Raw genomic sequence first — 19,740 nt, 5'->3', positions numbered from 1 at the left:
AAATTGAATTTAAGGGCACAGCCAAGGATGAAGTGTTAAATGGGCAAGTGTCAGTTGTGCGGAGCAGACAAATATGCTTTGATAGTTATGATTTCTTTTAAGCCTTCAGAGTTTGGAGCCACAAATATAAAGCCACCATTCTAAAATCACCCAGTGATTATATTCTAGCATCATTCATTGTTCGGAAAATGATTAGGAAATCCATTTATTCATCCAAGAATTTGAATAGTGAAATATTTTGATGGAATAATTATTCAAATTTGTTTAGTATGTTTTATTATTTTCATACCTATTTGTAGATGTAACCAACCGTCTTATTAAATAAGAAACACAGAATTACACACACACACACACACACACACACACACACACACACACACACACTCCACAATCAATGACCAGAATGATTTCCCTGTAAAATCTAACCAGGAGCAGAATCAGTCAGCTTGCCTTTACCCCCTTTCTTTGGGGTCCCTAAGTGAGTATACCTGGAGGAAGGCATGAACATTGAAAGAGACCACCTACACGTCCTGAGAGCCATGCTCACTGCTTAGTGCGGTGGTGGCTAATCTCCACAACATGAAAATTGCTATACAACCTTACAGTCTTCCAGGAATTCATAGTCAGAAAGCAGATCTAATAATGGGTGAAGGGATACATTGAACAGAACAGGTTCAGTGAAGGAGGAGGAATCATTCAGAAGCATGGGGAAAATTACCAGCTACCAGACCTCAGAGACTCTGCTTCAAGTGAGTTTGAATTTGAGAAAAACTAAGAATCTTTTTAAAAATTGTGTTGGCTTGCGTTTTTTGGGTTTACTTGCTTATTTATTTATTTATTTATTTATTTATTTATTTATTTATTTATTTAATTTTTTGAGACAGGGTTCCACATTAAGTCAACCTGGCCTGGAACTCACTTTGTAGCCAGGCTAGCCACAGTTTTTTTTCTTTTCTTTATTACTAAGAAATTTTCTATTAATTTTACTTACTAACCACAGATCCCTCTCCTCTCCCTCCTCCATCCCCCAACTTCCCCCCCACACACACACACAGGCCACCCCCTATTCCCACCTCCTCCAAGGCAAGGCCTCCCATGGGGAGTCAGCAGAGCCTGGTACATTCAGTTGAGGCAAGCCCAAGTCCCTCCCCCTGTACCAAGGCTGTACAAGGTGTCCCACCATAAGCACTGGGCTCCACAAAGCCAGCTCATGCACCAGGGATGGATCCTGATCCCACTGCCAGGAGGCCCCTTGAGCAGGTCATTCTAAACAACTGTCTCACCTATGCAGGGAGCCTAGTCCAGTCCCATGGAGGCTCCACAGCTATTGGTCCATAGTTCATAAGTTCCCACTAGTTTGGTTTGGTTGTCTCTGTACATTTCCCCATCATGATCTTGATACCCCTTGCTCATATAATCCCTCTTCCCTCTCTTTGACTACACTCCTGGAGCTTGGCCTGGTGCTTGGTTGTGGTTATTTGCATCTGTTTACTTCAGTTACTGGATGGAGGCTCAGTTAGGGTATTCACCGATCTGATTACCGGCATAGGCCAGTTCCAGTACCCTCTCCACTATTGCTAGTAGTCTAAGGTGGAGTCATCCTTGTGGATTCCTGGGAACTGTCCTACCCCCCTCTTCTCCCTAATTCCATAATGTCTCCCTCTATCATGGTATCTCTTTCCTTGCTCTCCCACTCTGTCCCTGTTCCAGCTCAATCATCTCATTCCCTTATATTCTCATCCGCCATCCCCTATCCTCTATTGCCTTCCTCACTCCCAGTTTGCTCATGGAGATCTCATCTATTTCCCCTTCCCATGGCAATCCATGTGTCCCTCTTAGGGTCCTCCTTGTTAACTAGCTTCGATGGAACTGTGGCTTGTAGTCTGGTTATCCTTTGCTTTATATCTAGTATCCACTTATGAGTGAGTATATACCATGTTTGTCTTTCTGAGTCTGGGTTACCTCACTCAGGATGATATTTTCTAGTTCTATCCATTTGCCTGCAAATTTCATGATGTCTTTTTTTTTTTTTTTTTTTTTTTTTACTGCTGAGTAGTACTCCATTGTATATGTGTACCACATTTTCTTTATCCATTCTCCAGTTGAGGGGCATCTAGGTTGTTTCCAGGTTCTGGCTATTATGAATAATGCTGCTATGAACATAGTTGAGCATGTATCCTTGTGGTATGATTGAGCACACCTTGGGTATATGCCCAAGAGTGTTATAGCTGGGTCTTGAGGGAGATTGATTTCCAATTTTCTGAAAAACCACCATACTGATTTCCAAAGTGGCTGTATAAGTTTGCACTCCCACCAATAGTGGAGGAGCATTCCCCTTGCTCCACATCCTCTCCAACATAAGCTGTCTTCAATGTTTTTTATCTTAATCATTTTGACAGGTATAAGATGGCATCTCAGAGTCATTTTGACTTGCATTTCCCTGATGACTAAGGATGTTGAGCAACTCCTTAAATGTCTTTCAGCCATTTGAGATTTTTTTTTTTGTTCAGAATTCCGTTTAACTCTGTAGTCCATTTTTTTAATCGGATTGTTAGGTATTTTGATGTCTAATTTCTTGAGTTCTTTATATATTTTGGAGATCAGCCCTCTGTCAGATGTGGGGTTGGTGAAGATATTTTCCATTCTGTAGGCTGACATTTTGTCTTATTCACTGTGTCCTTTGCCTTAAAGAAGCTTCTCAGTTTCAAAGGTCCCATTTATTAATTGTTTTTCTCAGTGTCTGTGCTACTAATGTTATATTTAGGAAGTAGTCTCCTGTGTTCAAGGTTACTTCCTACTTTCTCTTCTATCAGGTTCAGTGTAACTGGATTTATGTTGAGGTCTATGACCCACCTGGACTTGAGTTTTTTGCAGGGTGATAGATATGGATCTATTTGCAGTCTTCTACATATTGACATCCAATTATGCCCACAACATTTGTTGAAGATGCTTTCTTTTTTCCATTGTACAGTTTTGGCTTCTTTGTCAAAAGTCAGATGTTCATAGGTGTGTGAATTAATGTCAGGACCTTCAATTCGATTCCATTGGTCTGCATGTCGCTTTTTATGCCAATACCAACCTGTTTTTATTACTATAGCTCCATAGTAGAGCTTGAGGTCAAGGTTCCATACTAACTCAAGATGTCCTGGAACTTACTTTGTAGCCCAGGCTAACTACGGTTTCATAAAAATTCCCTTCCCTGAGCCTTCCTGGTGCTGGGATGATAGGTGGAAGTGGCCATGCTGTGTGGTGGTATTGTGTTCCCCAAAATATTGTGCACCCTAATAAACTTATCTGGGGTCAGAGACAGAACAGCCACTAGATACAAAGGCTATAAAATGGTGGCACTCACACCTTTAATCCTAGTACTCCAGATGTAGAAATCCCTCTGGATCTCTGTGAGTTCAATGCCACATTGGAAACAGCCAGGTATGGTGACTCATCACACCTTTAATCCCAGAAAACGAGCCTTTAATCCCAGGGAGTGGTGGTAGAAAGCAGAAAGGTATATAAGGCGTGAGGACCAGAAACTAGAAGCATTTGACTGGTTAAGCATTTGGCTGGTTAAGCTTGCAGGCTTTCAAGAAGCACAGTTCAGCTGAGAGCCATTTGGATATGAGGCCACAGAGGTTTCCAGTCTGAGGAAACAAGATCAGCTGAGAAGTTGGCCAGGTGAGGTTAGCTGTGGTTTGTTCTGTCTCTCTGACCATCCAGTGTTCACTCCAATAACTGGCCTCAGGTTTGATTTTATTAACAAGACCTTCTAAGATTCATGCTACAATGCCGGTCTTTAGAAACTGATTTCTTTGTATATCGCAATACTGATGCGTGAACTCAGTACATTGTTCATGTTAGGCAAGAGCTCAACCTCTGAGTTATGTCCATGGCCCTTTCCTTTTTGTGTTTTTATTTAGACACAGTGTCTCACTAAGTCGCCTAGGCTGAACATGAACAAATTCAGTAGCCTAGACAGGCCTTGAGCTTTTGATTTTCTTACCTCAACCTCCAGAATAGCTAAGATTATAGACCTGTGCCACCTGGCATAGAAATCTATCTTGTAGGTGGCATTTCACATGGCTTCAAGGACCAAATTTGGGTAAATGTTTAAATGAAGGCACACATAAGTGAAAGATTTTATATATATATATATATATATATATATATATATATATATATATATATATATATATGTGTGTGTGTGTGTGTGTGTGTGTGTGTTAGTTACATATTACATATTAATATATAATTACAATACAGACTAGAGCATAAAAAAATAAGGCTGAGTATATCTTTGAGGGAGAATTATCAAAACAAGGTAACACAGTATCTGTAAACTTAGTTTTTGTTTTTTTTTTCCAACACAAGCTATTCTTTGTGTTTCTGCTTTTTTGTAGGGCACATGTTAGTAATAAAAATCAAATATGACTTCTGTCTTCATGGTTGGAGCTCTATGCCTTATGGAACTCTTAGCCAGACATGAAAAATACATGTGTTCAATACTGAAGTGGTATGGTAGCACAACTCCACCAAGGATGTGTTAGGTGACAAATGGCAGTGGATGGTGTAGTGACCCAGTGTTACACAATCTTGGTGGTTTTATTTCCACTTTAATGTAACTTGATGCAACATCCTAGCATAGAGATGCAGCATCTACCAAGTTACAGACACTTGGTAAATTCCAGCAGAAAAAGAAAACCCAATTTAAATTCTCCCTGTTCTACCAGGGATGGATGTTCCTGTGCCCATCTTAATAACAACATAGCTACACTTCCCACATCCCTAATCTACAAAGGTACCATACCATGAAGCTAGGAATGATCTTCCTCCCTCAGTCTGTGTTATGAGACTTATCCTTTATCTGCATACATATGTTGTGCATCATGATTGGTTGGAGGTTAAGTACTATTCTCATTATGCCAATGAGTAGTATGATTAATACTATTTAAATACTTTACTGGTATTTTGATCCATAATATGACATATGCTAGCTTCTTGAAATAGATTGTTGGCATTTGTAACTACTATGTGCCCATATAAATAAGTGACTAACTAGGAAATCATATGAAATATTCTATCAAGTACGATCGTTCTGCATCGTGTAATTTGGAGATTGCAAAAGAAAATAGCAAACCCTGGGCATCTTCCTGAGAAATCCAATAAATACCAGGTGACCAATAATCATATAAATGAGAAAATGACTAGATTTTTAAAATAATTTGAAAAATTGGCCACATGTGCAATATTGGTACTAATTTTATTTACAACAGTAACTGCAACATGCTAGTTAAGGAGCTGCACACTAGCCAAAGCATTCCAAGAGTAAGTGATGGATTTGGATAAGTTAGAATCAAAGTGTGCTTCCACTGTTTACGTAATAGCCTCAGCTATCTCGGCACTGAGAAAACTGTGATTTAGTTCATTTTCAACAATAACACAAACAAAGATGGTCAAGGATCAAACTACTTGGGAAACATTGATATAAATAATTTATAAATGACTTTACAAAGATGAGGGCCAAGTCTGCTTCCCAAGCACCCACGTGAAGGCTAGGCACTGGTGGCAAGCATTTGCAACCCCAATGTGGTAGTGTAGAGGCAGAAGGATCCTGGGGACTTGAAGACCAGCCTAGCCAGAGCAGCAAGCTCCAAGTTCCCTGAGAACCATTTTCTCAGTAAAGAAGACAGAGAGAAAGGGAAACACCAGCATTAACTTCGACTTCCTCTTGTGTGTCTACACACACACACACACACACACACACACACACACACACACACAGGATATTTAAAGAACACTTCTGGGCTGAAAAGACAGCTCATCGGGTGAGGGTACTTGCTGTGTAATCATGGAGACCTGAGCTCAAATCCTCAAGTTTCACATTTAAAAAATGGCTGAGTATAATGCTGTGTGTGTGTGACCCAGTGTTGTAGAGTGGGGACAGCAGTAGAGTTATAGAGAGTGGAGACAAGAGGGGTGCTGGACCTTTTTGGTGGACAGCTTAGCTTCAGTTTTAGAGAGACATCCTGTTTCAAAGTAGTACAGAAGTGTACAGTGAGCAGGACGCTCAACATCTGACTAGTCACATGCATGCATATACAGGAAGTGGAGGAGGGGCTGGAATGGGAAGCAGGGTAAGGCTGTATACTCTTTTTTGTTTGTTTGTTGTTGTTTTTTTTTTCATTTTTCTTTATTAAGAAATTTTCTACTCACTTCACATACCACCCACAGATTCCCCTCTCCTCCCTCCTCCCATACCCCAGCCCTCTCTCCCAAGCCACCCAGCATCCCCCACATCCCCCAAGTCCAGGTCTCCCATGGGGAGTCAGCAGAGCCCAGCACACTGAGCCTAGGCAGGTCCAAGCCCCTTCCGACTGCACCAAGACTGTGCAAGGTGTCACACCACAGGCACGGGATTCCCAGAAGCCTGCCCATGCACCAGGGACAGATCCGTGGCCGAGCGGGCTATAAATTCTTAATGCCTCCCCAATAGAGTACCTTCTCCCACAAGGGTCCACATCGTGGTTGATCTGTAGTCTCTAAAACAGGAGCAGCAGCTGAGGACCAAGTATTCACATACTTGAGCCTTTAAGGGAACATTTTTCTTTTAAACCACCACAGTAAGCAAACCCGTGGACATAATCAAATGTGTGGACCATATGCACATCAGTAGGAATAGGTTAAAATAGCCTAGAATGTTACTGTCCAATTAACAACTTAGCTGTGATTATAGGGCAGGCGAACATGTTACTTCAAGGTAAATAAAGCAGACTGAGCCCCACATTTCCAAGTGTAGTCTGGTATGGCTGAATGGGATTGTCAATGTCTTCTACTAGATCCTGTGTATTTTTTATGAGCAAACTAGGGTTCCAGAGATCCACCAAAGCAATATAAGGAATTAATGGAAGAATACATGCCCACCCACTCATCCTTACATGCCTCTAATCATTCTTCATTTTATGTGTACATTCATTCAATGTAATTTAATAAGTATTCACTTATTAAATGTCTGTGTATACTTAGACATCAAAAAAAATGTGATGGCAATCAAAATAAGGCAGGGTCTCTGGACTTCGGGCAACCACTTGCGTTCCATCGTATTAGTAGGACTTAGAGAGCCATTAATACAATTGTCACACAAACGCACATACAATTTCAAAGACAACTTCTCTAAAATAAAATGGCATATGCTTTGGAATTGTGATGAGGAAATGTGACTTGAAGGAGAGGGTCGGGAAGGGTTTCTCAGAAGTAGAAAACTCAAATGAAACGTTGAAGCCTGAACCGAGAGGCACAGAAGGAGAGTGGAGAGAGGTACAGAAGCCCTGGAAAGAGGCAGGGGTGCTGTGCTGTTTTAAATGAGAACCGTTCTCCATTGTCTCCTGCCCTTGAACCTACGGTCCCCAGATCGGTGGCACTGTCTGAGGAGGTTTAGAAGGTGCAGCCTTGCTGGAGGAAGTGTGACCCTAGGGGTAGGCCTTGAGAGGAAAGCCTCATGCCACTTCTAGTCTCTCTTCTTCATGCTTTCATTTTAAAAGGTAGGGTATCTGCCCCCTGCTCTTGTGGCCACGCCTGTAACTTGTTACCATATCCCTGCTTGCCCCGACGGACTCCTATCCCTCTGGAACAATGAAACTAAATACTCCTCCTTAAATGGCCGTGGTCAGAGCAGTTTATCACAGCAACAGAAAAGTGACCTATTCAGGTGTTTATGGGCTAGAAGTAAAGCCCAGCATGTTTAGGGTCAAGAACGTAAGAAGGGAGGAGCAGGAAAGGCTGGTGGGAGAGGCTGTCCTAGACCTGCCGGGACCTGTAGTCCAAGTTTAGAATTTTTATCTTTATAATGAGCGTCATGGCAAGCCATGCAAGACTGTTAGCAGAAGGATAATATTATGGTTCTCATCTTTAACAGCTTTATTTTCACCTGGGTGAATGCCAGACTCATAAATGCTATTTTGAGGTATTGGGCTTTCCTGTAACTTTGAGGTTCTAAGTGGCGGCCTGGAGAAGGAGCAGGTGGGAGGGAGCGAGAGCGGAAGCGGGGCCATGAAGGGATATTGGGAGGGTGTTGCCTTATCGCCCATCTGGCTTAACCTGTCAGTCCTGGGGCTGTCTAATGAGCTTCCGAGGAAATAAAGACATGTTTTTTTTTTTTTTTTTTTTAAAAAAAAAAAAAAATACAGTTACTTAGAAGGATTCGCATATAGAAGAAATTTACATGTTGTTTGTGAGCTGTGTGAGGTTGACTTTTCCATGAATTTACATGAATTTTAAAGATACTTAATGTGGTACCCCTGGTCCAGTTTCTTTTTGTAAAAGTATATATCAGGGCTAAGAAAATTGTCTGTATTCACTATAGCCCTTCTTAGGATTTCAGAGGGTACGAATTCTGGCTGATCTCACTCATCCAAGTGGAATTCTAAAACGCATCATTGAAAAATGAATAGGAAACCAAGCCAGGCTTTGCAAGTGAGGAAGTGTGGTGGAGTACCGAGAAGGCTGTGGAAGTCCAGCCCTGCTTCAGAGGTGGGCTTTTAGACGGGGTTCTCTGAGGTCTGAAGTTGCTGGAACTCCACCTCCCTTCCTAGAAGTCCTTGACAGGTTTTATTTTTACTGAAATACAGTGTCCCAGCTGCCCTGAAATCTTCAGTTTCCTCTACACAACCCCCAACTGTCCCCCCCAGGCTGCCAGAGTACTCACTCCCTAAGCCTGGGTTGCCTGTCAGCAAACACACGGTGTAGCCCTAAACAGGCACTTCGCAATGGCAGAGCCCATCCGTACCTGAGAAAGAACAGATGAAGGACAAGTTTAGAATTTAGTCCGCCTGCTAACCTTGTTTCTAATAATATGTTTCTTCCTCCCGCTAAGTCCACAACCCTGAAAGAGACACAAGGAGAGCTCTCACTCTGAAGGATATTTTAAATGGAACATTCTCATATAAAACATTTTTTCCAAACTGGATTTCAGGTAAACGGATCATTTCTTATCTTCTGGGAGTTTGTAAAATATATATTCTTTTTTGTTGTCCGTGCCAAGGCTCTTTTTATAATAGCCAGAGCTACTGATCACCAATAGAAACTAACAGAGATGGATTATTCAGAATATTCAGGGAATGTTTTGCACCACCATTCATTCCTGGCTTGCACAATTTTTATTAAGCTACCCTGAATCTTAGAAGGAAAGCAGAAGTTAGGAATGCTGTGTCGGAATATTGCCAGTGAATGACATTGCTTCTGGGAGTAGAACACAGGTCCCTAATTAGGAGGAGTCATGAGAATTTTACCCAAAGGGAGAGTCTATCATTAATCTAGACAATCTTAGAGGAAGCCAGCTTTCACACACACACACACACACACACACACACACACACACACACACACACACACACTGACAGAAATAGACCTTTAAGGGTTACAGAATTGATATTCCTAGTTTTTATGATTACAACATGGTCAAAGAGGTCTAACCAAAGAAACAGTAAGGTTAAATAGATGGCATTATACTTGTGTATATAAAGGGTCATTTACCAAGGTAGAGCATCGACATTTCTCTCTTTAGAAAATTCATGTAAAGAATTGGTTACAGTAAACCAAAACAAAGCCCAAATAAGACTTATTTTCATTTTTACAAAAGAAACTCACCATTTTAAACTAGCTTGTCCTGTTCATAGCTCAGAGAAGATGACATTTCACTCTGATCACCCTGAATCAGTTAGAAGAAGGCTGCTGGCAAATGTGCCATCTTTAGGAGATGCAGAAAGAGCAGAGTTCTGTCCCTCCCATCTATGGCCTCTGCGTGCTGGGAGGGAGGAAAGCAAGGTGTATTTGTGGAGCGGAGGGGGGTCTTTTGTTACAAATATTTTCTTTAAGAGCGATCATTTCATGTTTTTCTTTCTTTTGTGTTTAAAGCACAGGAATACCTTCATCAATCTGCAGATGATAACATAGTGTTTTATAATATTGAAACAAGAGAATCCTATGTCATTTTGAGTAATAGCACCATGGTATGTATCAGCATTGTTTAACTCCCTCAGAAACCTTTGCAAGCACCCCGCTGACTCAGGACCAATTCAGATTGTTAGTGGTGATCTGGATACAACCCACCTGTCTTCCTACCTTCATCTCCAGTGCTTTCTAGACACACTGAACCACTGTCCTCCTCTTCTGCTCTATCCCATAGTGTCTTTTCCTGCTGTGATGAGGAACCTAGAATCAAGTGAACTGAGATTCAACTCCTTTCACTAAGGTGAAATGTTGGATAAGTTACTACACCACCCCAGCTTGCTATACCTCAGTTTCTTCTACTGTGAAATGAGGGCAATGATACTTCTTTAGGTTAATATAAAAATTAAACAAAAAAAAAAACATTGAAATGTGCTTAGGACATTGCTTAACAGAGGACAGATATTCAAGGAATGGTAACTATGATGTTTGGTTTGGGCTGTTCTTTCCTCCTGGGATTTCAAGCCTCCTTCATCTCTACCCTCAAAGACCTTCTAGTCTTTCAAACTGAGCTCCAAGGACATCCTTGTAGTCTGTGTAACCAATTACCCTCTCGTTTCACCTCTGGCACTCTCCCCTTGATGCTTCTGCAATGCTGTACTGAATCACTTTGATAACTTTCTAATTTTCACTGTCACTCATCTGTAAGATTTAATATTATATGCTTTTGAAATTGCTCTGTTTTTCTATATTAAAATCTTCCCACAGTGTCTAGTAAATTCCCTTGTTTGTACTAGGTGTAGCATCCATTTTTTTAATTGCATTCAAATTGTATCTGTGTATATCGATGATATGATATTCCTTTAGAATAAAAAAGTTCATGACAGATAATTTTTTTCTATATTCTAACCAAGTTCTTCATAATTTCAGAAAAGTGTGAATGCTTCAGATTACGGTTTGTCACCTGATCGGCAATTTGCATATCTAGAAAGTGATTATTCGAAGGTATTAACTACTTAATTTTGATACATATACATATATAGAGATAATTATTTCTTCTCTTAACATACAGGTTAGTGTCTTAAAGTAAGAAAATTTAATTGAGAGTAGGAAAGGAGGCACCTACCAGTAGGAGTCTATATCTCTCTGTAAACATGTAAGAAATCAGTGAATCCATAAAGCACAGGTAAAACATACACAATAATTTATAATTTGACATTTTTTTAAGTCTTGTTATCTGATTATCAAGTAGCAGAAAACAATTTTTTTTCCTGAGGTAAGAAAATGTCATTTGGGCATACCGATATCCATCAGAAAGGGAATAATTATTCTGGTATTTTTAGAAGTCTTTGTTATCATAACACATTAGTTAATTCTTGGACAGTTTATTGTTTGTTTGTTTGTTTGTTTTGAGACAGGGTTTCTCAGTGTAGTTTTGTACCTTTCCTGGAACTCACTTTGTAGACCAGGCTAGCCTTGAACTCACAGAGATCTGCCTGCCTCTGCCTCCCAAGTGCTGTGTTAAAGGCATGTGCCACTACTGCCTGGCAATTCTTGTACAGTTTAATCTCAAAAAACTATACTGTTATTCCAAACAGAAGCATCAACGTGTAGCATACGAAGTTGTATAACAACACAGGAGCATGCAGTCCATATACTGTAGAGGAGGGCTCAGATTTTGTGTATTTGAAAGTCTAACCCTTTAGTGTTACTGGTACTTAATTTTCTCTATTCCCGAATGAATATGTGGTAGATGATGGTTATCTCACTTCTTTTATCCGTGTGTGACAAAGCATAAAGAAACTTACTTTCAAACTCAAATTCTAGTAGTTCTTTTGAGATCTTTTGATCTGAATGGAAGGAAGGAAGGAAGGAAGGGAGGGAGGGAGGGAGGGAGGGAGGGAGGGAGGAAGGAAGGAAGGAAGGAAGGAAGGAAGGAAGGAAGGAAGGAAGGAAGGAACTTTTACTTTGACTACACTTTTCAGATCTTCCCTGAGTTGAAGTTCCCTATTAGGCTTTCTTTCCTATTCCAATGGGGAAGTCATTCTGACCACTACCAGGATGCTCAGTCAGGGGCTTATTCTCCAGTAGTCCAGGCCCTGGTGATCCAAATCCTCAGACATGTGCCTTTCAGCCTAATGGAGCTTGTCAAGAGATTGAAAGCCCTTTAAGAAACAGAATCCAAAATAATGTTTGCATTATTCACTACGTCCAGCATATACTCAAGTAGATAAAGAGCAGCTCAGTTCAGAAGGAATATTAAGTTAAACTCTTCTATTTGTTTTTCAAATTCTATGATTTAAATATATACACCCAAAGAAAGGAAGACATTTTGTAACAAGCTATCCAGGACATTCCCTCTAACCAGTTTTAAAGGGTATTATTCTTACCACGGTGTGATGCAGACACTAGAGGCTATGGACATCATAGGGGTCCTCCTTCAATCTAGAGGGACATTCTGAGGACAAAGAGTGTCGAAGATAAGATTTTTTTATACTGTGAAATGACTTTGGGCATGGTTTTTATGGAGTAAAAGTTAGATCATCCTGAGGTGTCCTCTGACACCTTAACAAGTAGCATGAAAGTGTACATACAGTAAAAGTAAAGGAAACTCTGCTTTGCATTAAAACACATCTCCCCTAGAGTGCAGTGAGAATCCATCATTACATATTATTATCCAAATGAGCTTTTTGAGCTTTATAACTTTGTCCTCTGTCTCTGCCTCTCTTCCCAACAGCTTTGGCGATACTCATACACAGCTACATACTACATCTATGACCTTCGGAATGGGTAAAGCACCTTGGCTAGCTATTAATGCAGCTTAACTCTTAAGACTTCTAGCTCCGATCTGAGTTTAAGACTACATTAGCTTGTTACTGATATTGTGTATGTAGTTTGCAATAAACATCAACCCACAAAACAGGATGACTCTCCTATGATATAGTTTCCTGTTTATTTGACTACTACTATGCATTTTATATACAAAATATCTTTGATTTTTCTAATTTCAAAGAGAAAATAACAGATGTGCAATCTATGGAAATAAACACATATAATAAAACTTTTTAAAATGCATGGGAATGAGACTATTTTAAGGAGGAAGACCACTCCATTAGAAAGAGGCTTGAAAAAAAAGAAAGAGAAAAGAAAGAAAGAGGCTTGAGAAGGGAGGTATGGCAACAGCCATTGTCTGGATACACATCCCACTCATTGATTTAAAACTGATTGTTTTTAAATTTTTAAAATGCTTATTTTAATCCTTAAAGTGTTAAATATCTCTCAGTTATAGAGGGAATAGGGATTGCCATTTATGTATTATTTTCTTTATTTTTATGCACATTCCAACTACATAAATAGTTAACACTTAAAAGAAAAACAAAATGAATGTACAGGAATATGAAGGGACAGCATCCTAGACAGAAGAGTATATGATGGTTTCCAGAGACAACACAAAACGTTAAGAAAAACAAAACTTTAGTATCTCATGTCCACTGGTTAGAGGAGAGCAGCCTGCTAGGGGAGGGTGTATAAAGTTGGAAAGGATTTGGGGACTGAAACCAGGTGAATAATAACCAGGCGACCATTAAAAAGAGATTAGATCTATTTCTGATGGCAAGAGGAAACCACTGAAGGATTTTATAGGAAATGACACAATCAGATTTGTATCTTAGACAACTCACCCTGGCTAATTGAGGAAATAGATCACTTTAGTTACTCATCTTCATATGATACACTCTTTACTGTTATACAAAAAGTAAGAATAATTGTATGTCTTGAAGAGGTATTGAAAATCCTCTTCTGGGCTATTTCCCCTTTTGTCAAACAAAGAACAAAATAATTTTTTAAGGTGTCTCCTTATTTCAGGGGAAATAAACAAGACCTGGTTTTTAAAACATAGTCTCAGTTGATCTAATGGATCTCCTTTCTGTTTCAATATCACTGCTAAAGGCAAGAAGTATTTACAGAGCTCTATAGCCTGAAAAGCATATATAGAAAAATGCAAATGAGCTGAAAGAACCAACCCTACTCCTAAGAACCCTCAGTCTGGCAAGATGCGAATCATAGCCTTGCAGAACAGTTTTATTCGGGCTTTAATCGTACCATTATCATTTAAAAATTCCTGATGTTGAAGTTCACCAAAGTGAAAAGCACCCAAATGAAAATATTCCCAAATAAAGTGATGATTACTAATTTCTTAACAACGGCTTAGACAAGATTATGTCCTGCAACTGTGTTACCTGCTTAGCTTGTCTGTAGTATGTCTAGTCAAACTACTCACTGGGTTTTCTTGTTTGTTTGTTTTTTATATGTGTATTTGTGTGTGTGTATGTGTGTGTGTGTGTGTGTGTGTGTGTGTGTGTGTGTGTGTTCTATTTTCTTCACAACTATTTAATTTCGCAAATAATTTTGGCCAGGCAAAATAATATCATTTTAGTTAGAGGTGGAAAATAGGCTGACAGTCAAGTGGCAATACCACTGCTTCTGATGATTACTAAAACCTCTAACCACAAAGCTATTTGTAATTGATATCCACTGGCAAGAGACAAAAATCACTTTCCTCCCGTGAGGTGTCACTGGGTATATCAACCACACTCTAGGGTGGGCCCTGTGCCCAGCAGTAGTTGATGAACACAAAACAAGATACATAGTTTTTGTTGTTACTGTTGGGGACTTTTTGTTGTTTTGTTTTGGACTTTTTAAATCTTATTGGTTCATTTTTATTTTCATTTTTATGCTTTATGAAAGAGAGAGAGAGGATATCAAATTTGGTGGGTAATGAGGTAGAAAGGATCTGGGGCAAAACATTCTCGAAATATATTGTATGAAAAAGAATTAATACATTTTAAAAATAAATTTAAGAAAAAAAGTCTAGTAGTGCACAGTAATGAAGATAGTTGTGGTTTAATAAGCATGGTGGGATCCATAGGTGACAGCTTTTATAATACATCCCCCTTTTCCATCTTTCATGGCATTAGTGACTCATAAAAACACAAATCGACAGCTCAGGTGGCTTTCCAGTCATAAAGACATGCAATTGGATTTGCATTGTTTCTGCTATTCCCTAGCTTAACTGTACTCCATAGAGAAGACTTGGGCAGTGTGGGGGTATTGTGTCCCCCAAAATATTGTGTATTCTAATAAATTTATCTGGGGTCAGAGAACAGACAGCCACTAGATACAAAGGCTAGAAAATGGTGGCACTCACACCTTTAATCCTAGCATCCCAGAGATAGAAATCCCTCTGGATCTCTGTGAGTTCAAGGCCACATTGGAAACAGCCAAGCATGGTGACACACGCCTTTAATCCCAGAAAGCCAGCCTTTAATCCCAGGGAGTGGTGGTAGAAAGCAGGAAGATATATAAGGCGTGAGGGCAAGAAACTAGAAGCATTTTGGCTGGTTAGGCATTTGGCTGGTTAAGCATTCAGGCATTCCAGCAGCAGTTCAGCAGAGAGCCATTGGGATGAGGACACAGAAGCTTCCAGTCTGAGGAAACAAGACCAGCTGAGAAGTTGACCAGGTGAGGTTAGCTGTGGCTTATTCTGTCTCTCCGATCTACCAGCATGGACCCCAATAACTCGCCTCGGGTTTGATTTTATTAATAAGAACTTTTAAGATTCATGCTACAGGGCAGTTTTCTGTAACTTAGGCAGTTACAACGTAACATTGTATCTTAGGTAGTGTTACAATGTCAGTCAAATGTAATATGAACATTAACTTGATACAGATTGTACACCAGGGAAAGAATGGCTTCTGGTCATTGTCTTAGCTATATCCTAACATCTCCACTGTCATTGTGTGCCTGGTGTTCATGTATGGACCTCTGACTGCCAGAAGTCTCACAGCAATGCAGCATTCATAATCTTCCTCCAAGAGCACCGCTTCTTCCTATCAAGCATTTGCCTCATTGTTAGGTATTGTTCTGTGTGACATAATAAATTCAGTCAAGATAAAGTGCATTGCAGGTCTTCTCCATCATCCAGGTGTGAGGGAGAGGTGAAGGTCGAACTGACGGACAAATGTGAGGCCCAAGGTACAGAGACTGTTAGCAGAAAGGAATGAGGTCTTTTTCAATGTCTTCAAATTGGTCTTAAGAGTAGATATTGCTTTGCTGTGCCACAAAAACAGTCTTGATAACACTATTAAGATGCTTTTCAAGCAGTCAAACTTTCAGCATGGCAGCTTATGATTCTTTAGTACATAAACATTTGATGTGTTCTCGTTGAAAAGCTACAAGAGCTCCACAATGCAATTCACTTAGCTGAAGCTTGTAGAGGGATGCTAAACATCAAAGTGAGGGTTTTGGGCCAATAGAATATCTGAAATTTCCCCATGGGTGGAGAACTTTGCAAGCTTAAGGCACACTGCCCAGTATACGATCTGTTTTTCAGTTTAGCTTGAGATCAGATGTTCCTTTCCTTTTCTGATTTCAAGTCAGATCCCCAGGGAGATTGTCAAATGGCATCTTATTTTCAAAAATTTGAAATTCATATGCATTCACAGAGATGGGGGTTGTGAATGAGAATGTGGAAGAGCACATATTAAACTTGAGCACAATTATAGAAACTCAGAGCTGGAAGGCACGTCAGCGACCATCTTAGTCTGGTGTGTGCAAATTTTACAGTCTCAGGGGTTAAATGACTTGAGCTTTATTTGGGGTCTGCCCAAGAACTAGCAATGCAATTTTTAAAAGTCCTTATCATCTCTCCATGTTTCACAGTTGTGTTCTGTGAAACAGAGGGGGTCTATTAGATGATCTCCAGATGACCCAGTCAGTAGGAGTGCTGTCCGTTTACTTCACCATGAAGGTCTGAAAACAGAGAAGTTAGGTGACTTTTAAACAACCAATGAGAAGATGGCGGCCACTGTGCATGGCTTTAGTGCCTCATTCCCATGTTCTCCTCTTTTGCACTTGTAGAAGGGGAGATATTTCTTACAGATGTCCTTAATTTTAATACTTTTTTACTTATTCTGTTTATGCAGACCTTTTTTTAAGTATCAAACCCCAAGAGTTGTGTTTTTATATATTTATTTTTCTTTCTTTCTTTCTAGGGAATTTGTAAGAGGATATGAGCTTCCTCGCCCAATTCAGTATCTATGCTGGTCGCCTGTTGGAAGTAAATTAGTAAGTGTTTAGATCATAGAAATGTTTAATCATTTAAATAAAAGAGGAGCCATTTTATTTTGGCCTTTGTTAAATTTCCCTGCCTAAAAGGAAAAAAAAAAAAAGATACATCATGACTATTTCAGTGGCTAAAAACGGGAAGAGTTTGGATAAATTGAAACCCGTTTGAGAATTCCGCAAAACCTCAAGCTCATGGATAGACTTCTTTAAATATCGCAGTCAAAAACTTTATCCTTATACTCAGCCAGAATGCGTTGTGCCAGAAAACTCAGGAAAAATATGGTTTTCACAAGTTTCCCAGACTAGCTTCAGACAACATGAAATTTTGTCCAAGCTCTTCTTTAAGGACTCTAAATAAAGATTAGATCTGGCTAGCTATTAATATTCAGGGATTTATTTGACTGCCTGTCAATATTCACAATTACTTATTGGATAATAAAATAACTATTTTGCAGTAGAAATTATTTCTTATTTGATGCAGATTTTTAAAGCATAAAATGTTAATGTGTGTTGATTATATTTTTTAACCTGTTAAATTATTTTAGTTGTGAATTCTTTTGCATTTGAATTACCACCCCTTTAAAAGACAATAGGTGAATAATTAAATATACATTGTTACTATATTTGTTAGAGAACTTTCCCTTGTTGACTAATTTTCTGCCATTTATAGGTCTATGTCTATCAAAACAATATTTATTTGAAACAAAGACCAGGAGATCCACCTTTTCAAATAACTTACACTGGAAGAGAAAATAAAATATTTAATGGAATTCCAGACTGGGTCTATGAAGGTAAGCTGTGTTTTTTTCCTGCTGTTGCTGTATTAAGTTTAAAACTGAAAATGTTCTCACATGTTCAGTAAGAATTAGCTGAATGGAATCTTATTTTTATGAGTGGCTGTCCTTCTGAACACTGTTAATAGGTTGTGACAGTGACTCATCTTAAAGAATAAAATCTTGTTATCAGGGACCAGAGGAATCAACATTCATGAATGTTACTATAAAGTACACAAGACATATCCTAACAAGTATATATGGTCCTTAGTTACTGCGTTAATGTGCTAACCCATGTTTGTTTTGCTTAAAGAAGAAATCTCCCTCTCCTCACCCCAAGCTAAATAGCTACACTATTTTGCAAGAAAATGTTCTTAGTTTTTGATGCTGACACCCTTTTGAATTTTATCCTTATTTTAGGACATGCAGTACACAGGAATTAACTGGACTTTAAGAGGTCTTCTAGTCTCTATTCCTCTAATTTCTTTCTTTTAAAAAATGTATGTGTATGTATATTTACACACACACACACACACACACACACACACACACACACACACACACACACACATTAACCCTAGTTTAAAAAAAACTTCTTAGGAATGAAACTCAACCTCCACTGGCAAAGTGAAATCACAGCCTGCTTTGTCTACTTTAGGTAATGGTACTTACTAGACTACCTTATCTACCTAAGTCTGTAGCATAGTAGTAGTCTATTTGGGCTACTTTGGGTAATTTTTTTAATTGCCCTAAAGGGAAAATTAATCATTATCAGTGTGTTTATTATTTATTTTAAATGTCAAATTTGTGATTAACAGCAATTACTAGCAAGACTAATTGACGTTTAATACAGAATGAAGTTTAAACTGTTCTTCTTAAAATCACAGTATTTTTTAACTACCAAAGTATGGCATATGTTACATCTATATTAAAAACATAATTTAAGTAAAAAAATATTTGTTTAGAAGTATTGACAATGATTTTAAGAATAACCAATAGTTGTAAATAATATAATACTTATTTTTAATAAATAATACTTTAATAAAATAATACTTATTTTTCAGAGGAAATGTTTGCTGCAAAATATGCTCTTTGGTGGTCTCCAAGTGGAAAATTTTTGGCTTATGCAGAATTTAATGATTCGGACATACCAATTATTGCCTACTCCTATTACGGTGATGGACAGTATCCTAGAACAATAAACATTCCATACCCAAAGGTATGCTGGATACTTCTCATTGAGGCCTTCGTTCCCTTGATGTCAGAATGAGCAATCATTACCATGAATAGAGGTGGGATCAACACATTTGGAAAGCCTCTTGGCCTTGTCGTCGTAAAGCAAACACTGTACTGTGCTCTATTGTTTATGTGGACATCTGTTGCTTTGGACATCTGGCTATGCTGGAAGAAGTAGTCTTTGCAAAATCTATTGCAGAATCTTTGAAAAAAACATATGGTCTAGATCATGGAGGAAAAACAAGCTTAACTTAGTTTTAATTATATATATATTTTTTTCTATGTTCCAAATTCAGGATAAAGTTCTGTTTCACAATTCCCTCTTGAATTCTCATGTAAACGCAAACCCAAAAGGGAAATTCAAATGTTAAATTTGATGTCTTGGTCAGGTAGCATCAGGCACATGCTAAGACCATTTCTGGAGAGGTAAGTTTATGAGCCTCCACTTCTTCCGTGAGGCAATTAATGCAAGTAAACATCATGCACACTTTTTATTCATTTCCAAGACTGGAGGACAAGGACCTGAGTGTGCAGCAGAGTGGCTAAGAGACAAGGAAGAAGCATTGTAACCTACATGAGAGAGGAAAATCAGGGAATGAATTTACCTCTTGCAAAAATAAAAAACAAAAACAAAAACAAAAAAAAAACTGGATATTTTTTAGAATGTGGC

At 38.9% G+C, this 19,740-nt stretch overlaps 1 protein-coding gene across 8 annotated transcripts in view; it reads left to right on the top strand.

The window, feature by feature from the left end:
- Window positions 1-19,740, top strand: part of LOC114690471 (fibroblast activation protein alpha) — an 86,142-nt gene that overhangs the window by 20,777 nt on the left and 45,625 nt on the right. For 6 of the 8 annotated variants that reach the window (XM_037204829.1, XM_037204828.1, XM_028865329.2 and 3 more), the window contains 7 exons: window positions 8,864-8,962; window positions 9,904-9,998; window positions 10,867-10,941; window positions 12,674-12,726; window positions 16,989-17,061; window positions 17,732-17,852; window positions 18,899-19,053. In XM_037204829.1, the coding sequence (XP_037060724.1) occupies window positions 8,864-8,962; window positions 9,904-9,998; window positions 10,867-10,941; window positions 12,674-12,726; window positions 16,989-17,061; window positions 17,732-17,852; window positions 18,899-19,053 (671 nt within the window). The remainder of the gene's footprint in view (window positions 1-8,863; window positions 8,963-9,903; window positions 9,999-10,866; window positions 10,942-12,673; window positions 12,727-16,988; window positions 17,062-17,731; window positions 17,853-18,898; window positions 19,054-19,740) is intronic. The other 2 variants (XM_037204832.1, XM_037204831.1) reach the window with 1 other exon arrangement.

Source organism: Peromyscus leucopus, chromosome 4 (genome assembly GCF_004664715.2).
Source record: "Peromyscus leucopus breed LL Stock chromosome 4, UCI_PerLeu_2.1, whole genome shotgun sequence".
Taxonomy (NCBI): Eukaryota; Metazoa; Chordata; class Mammalia; order Rodentia; family Cricetidae; genus Peromyscus; species Peromyscus leucopus.
The sequence above is the reverse complement of the archived record's forward strand: the minus strand, read 5'-3'. Positions and strand labels throughout refer to the sequence as shown.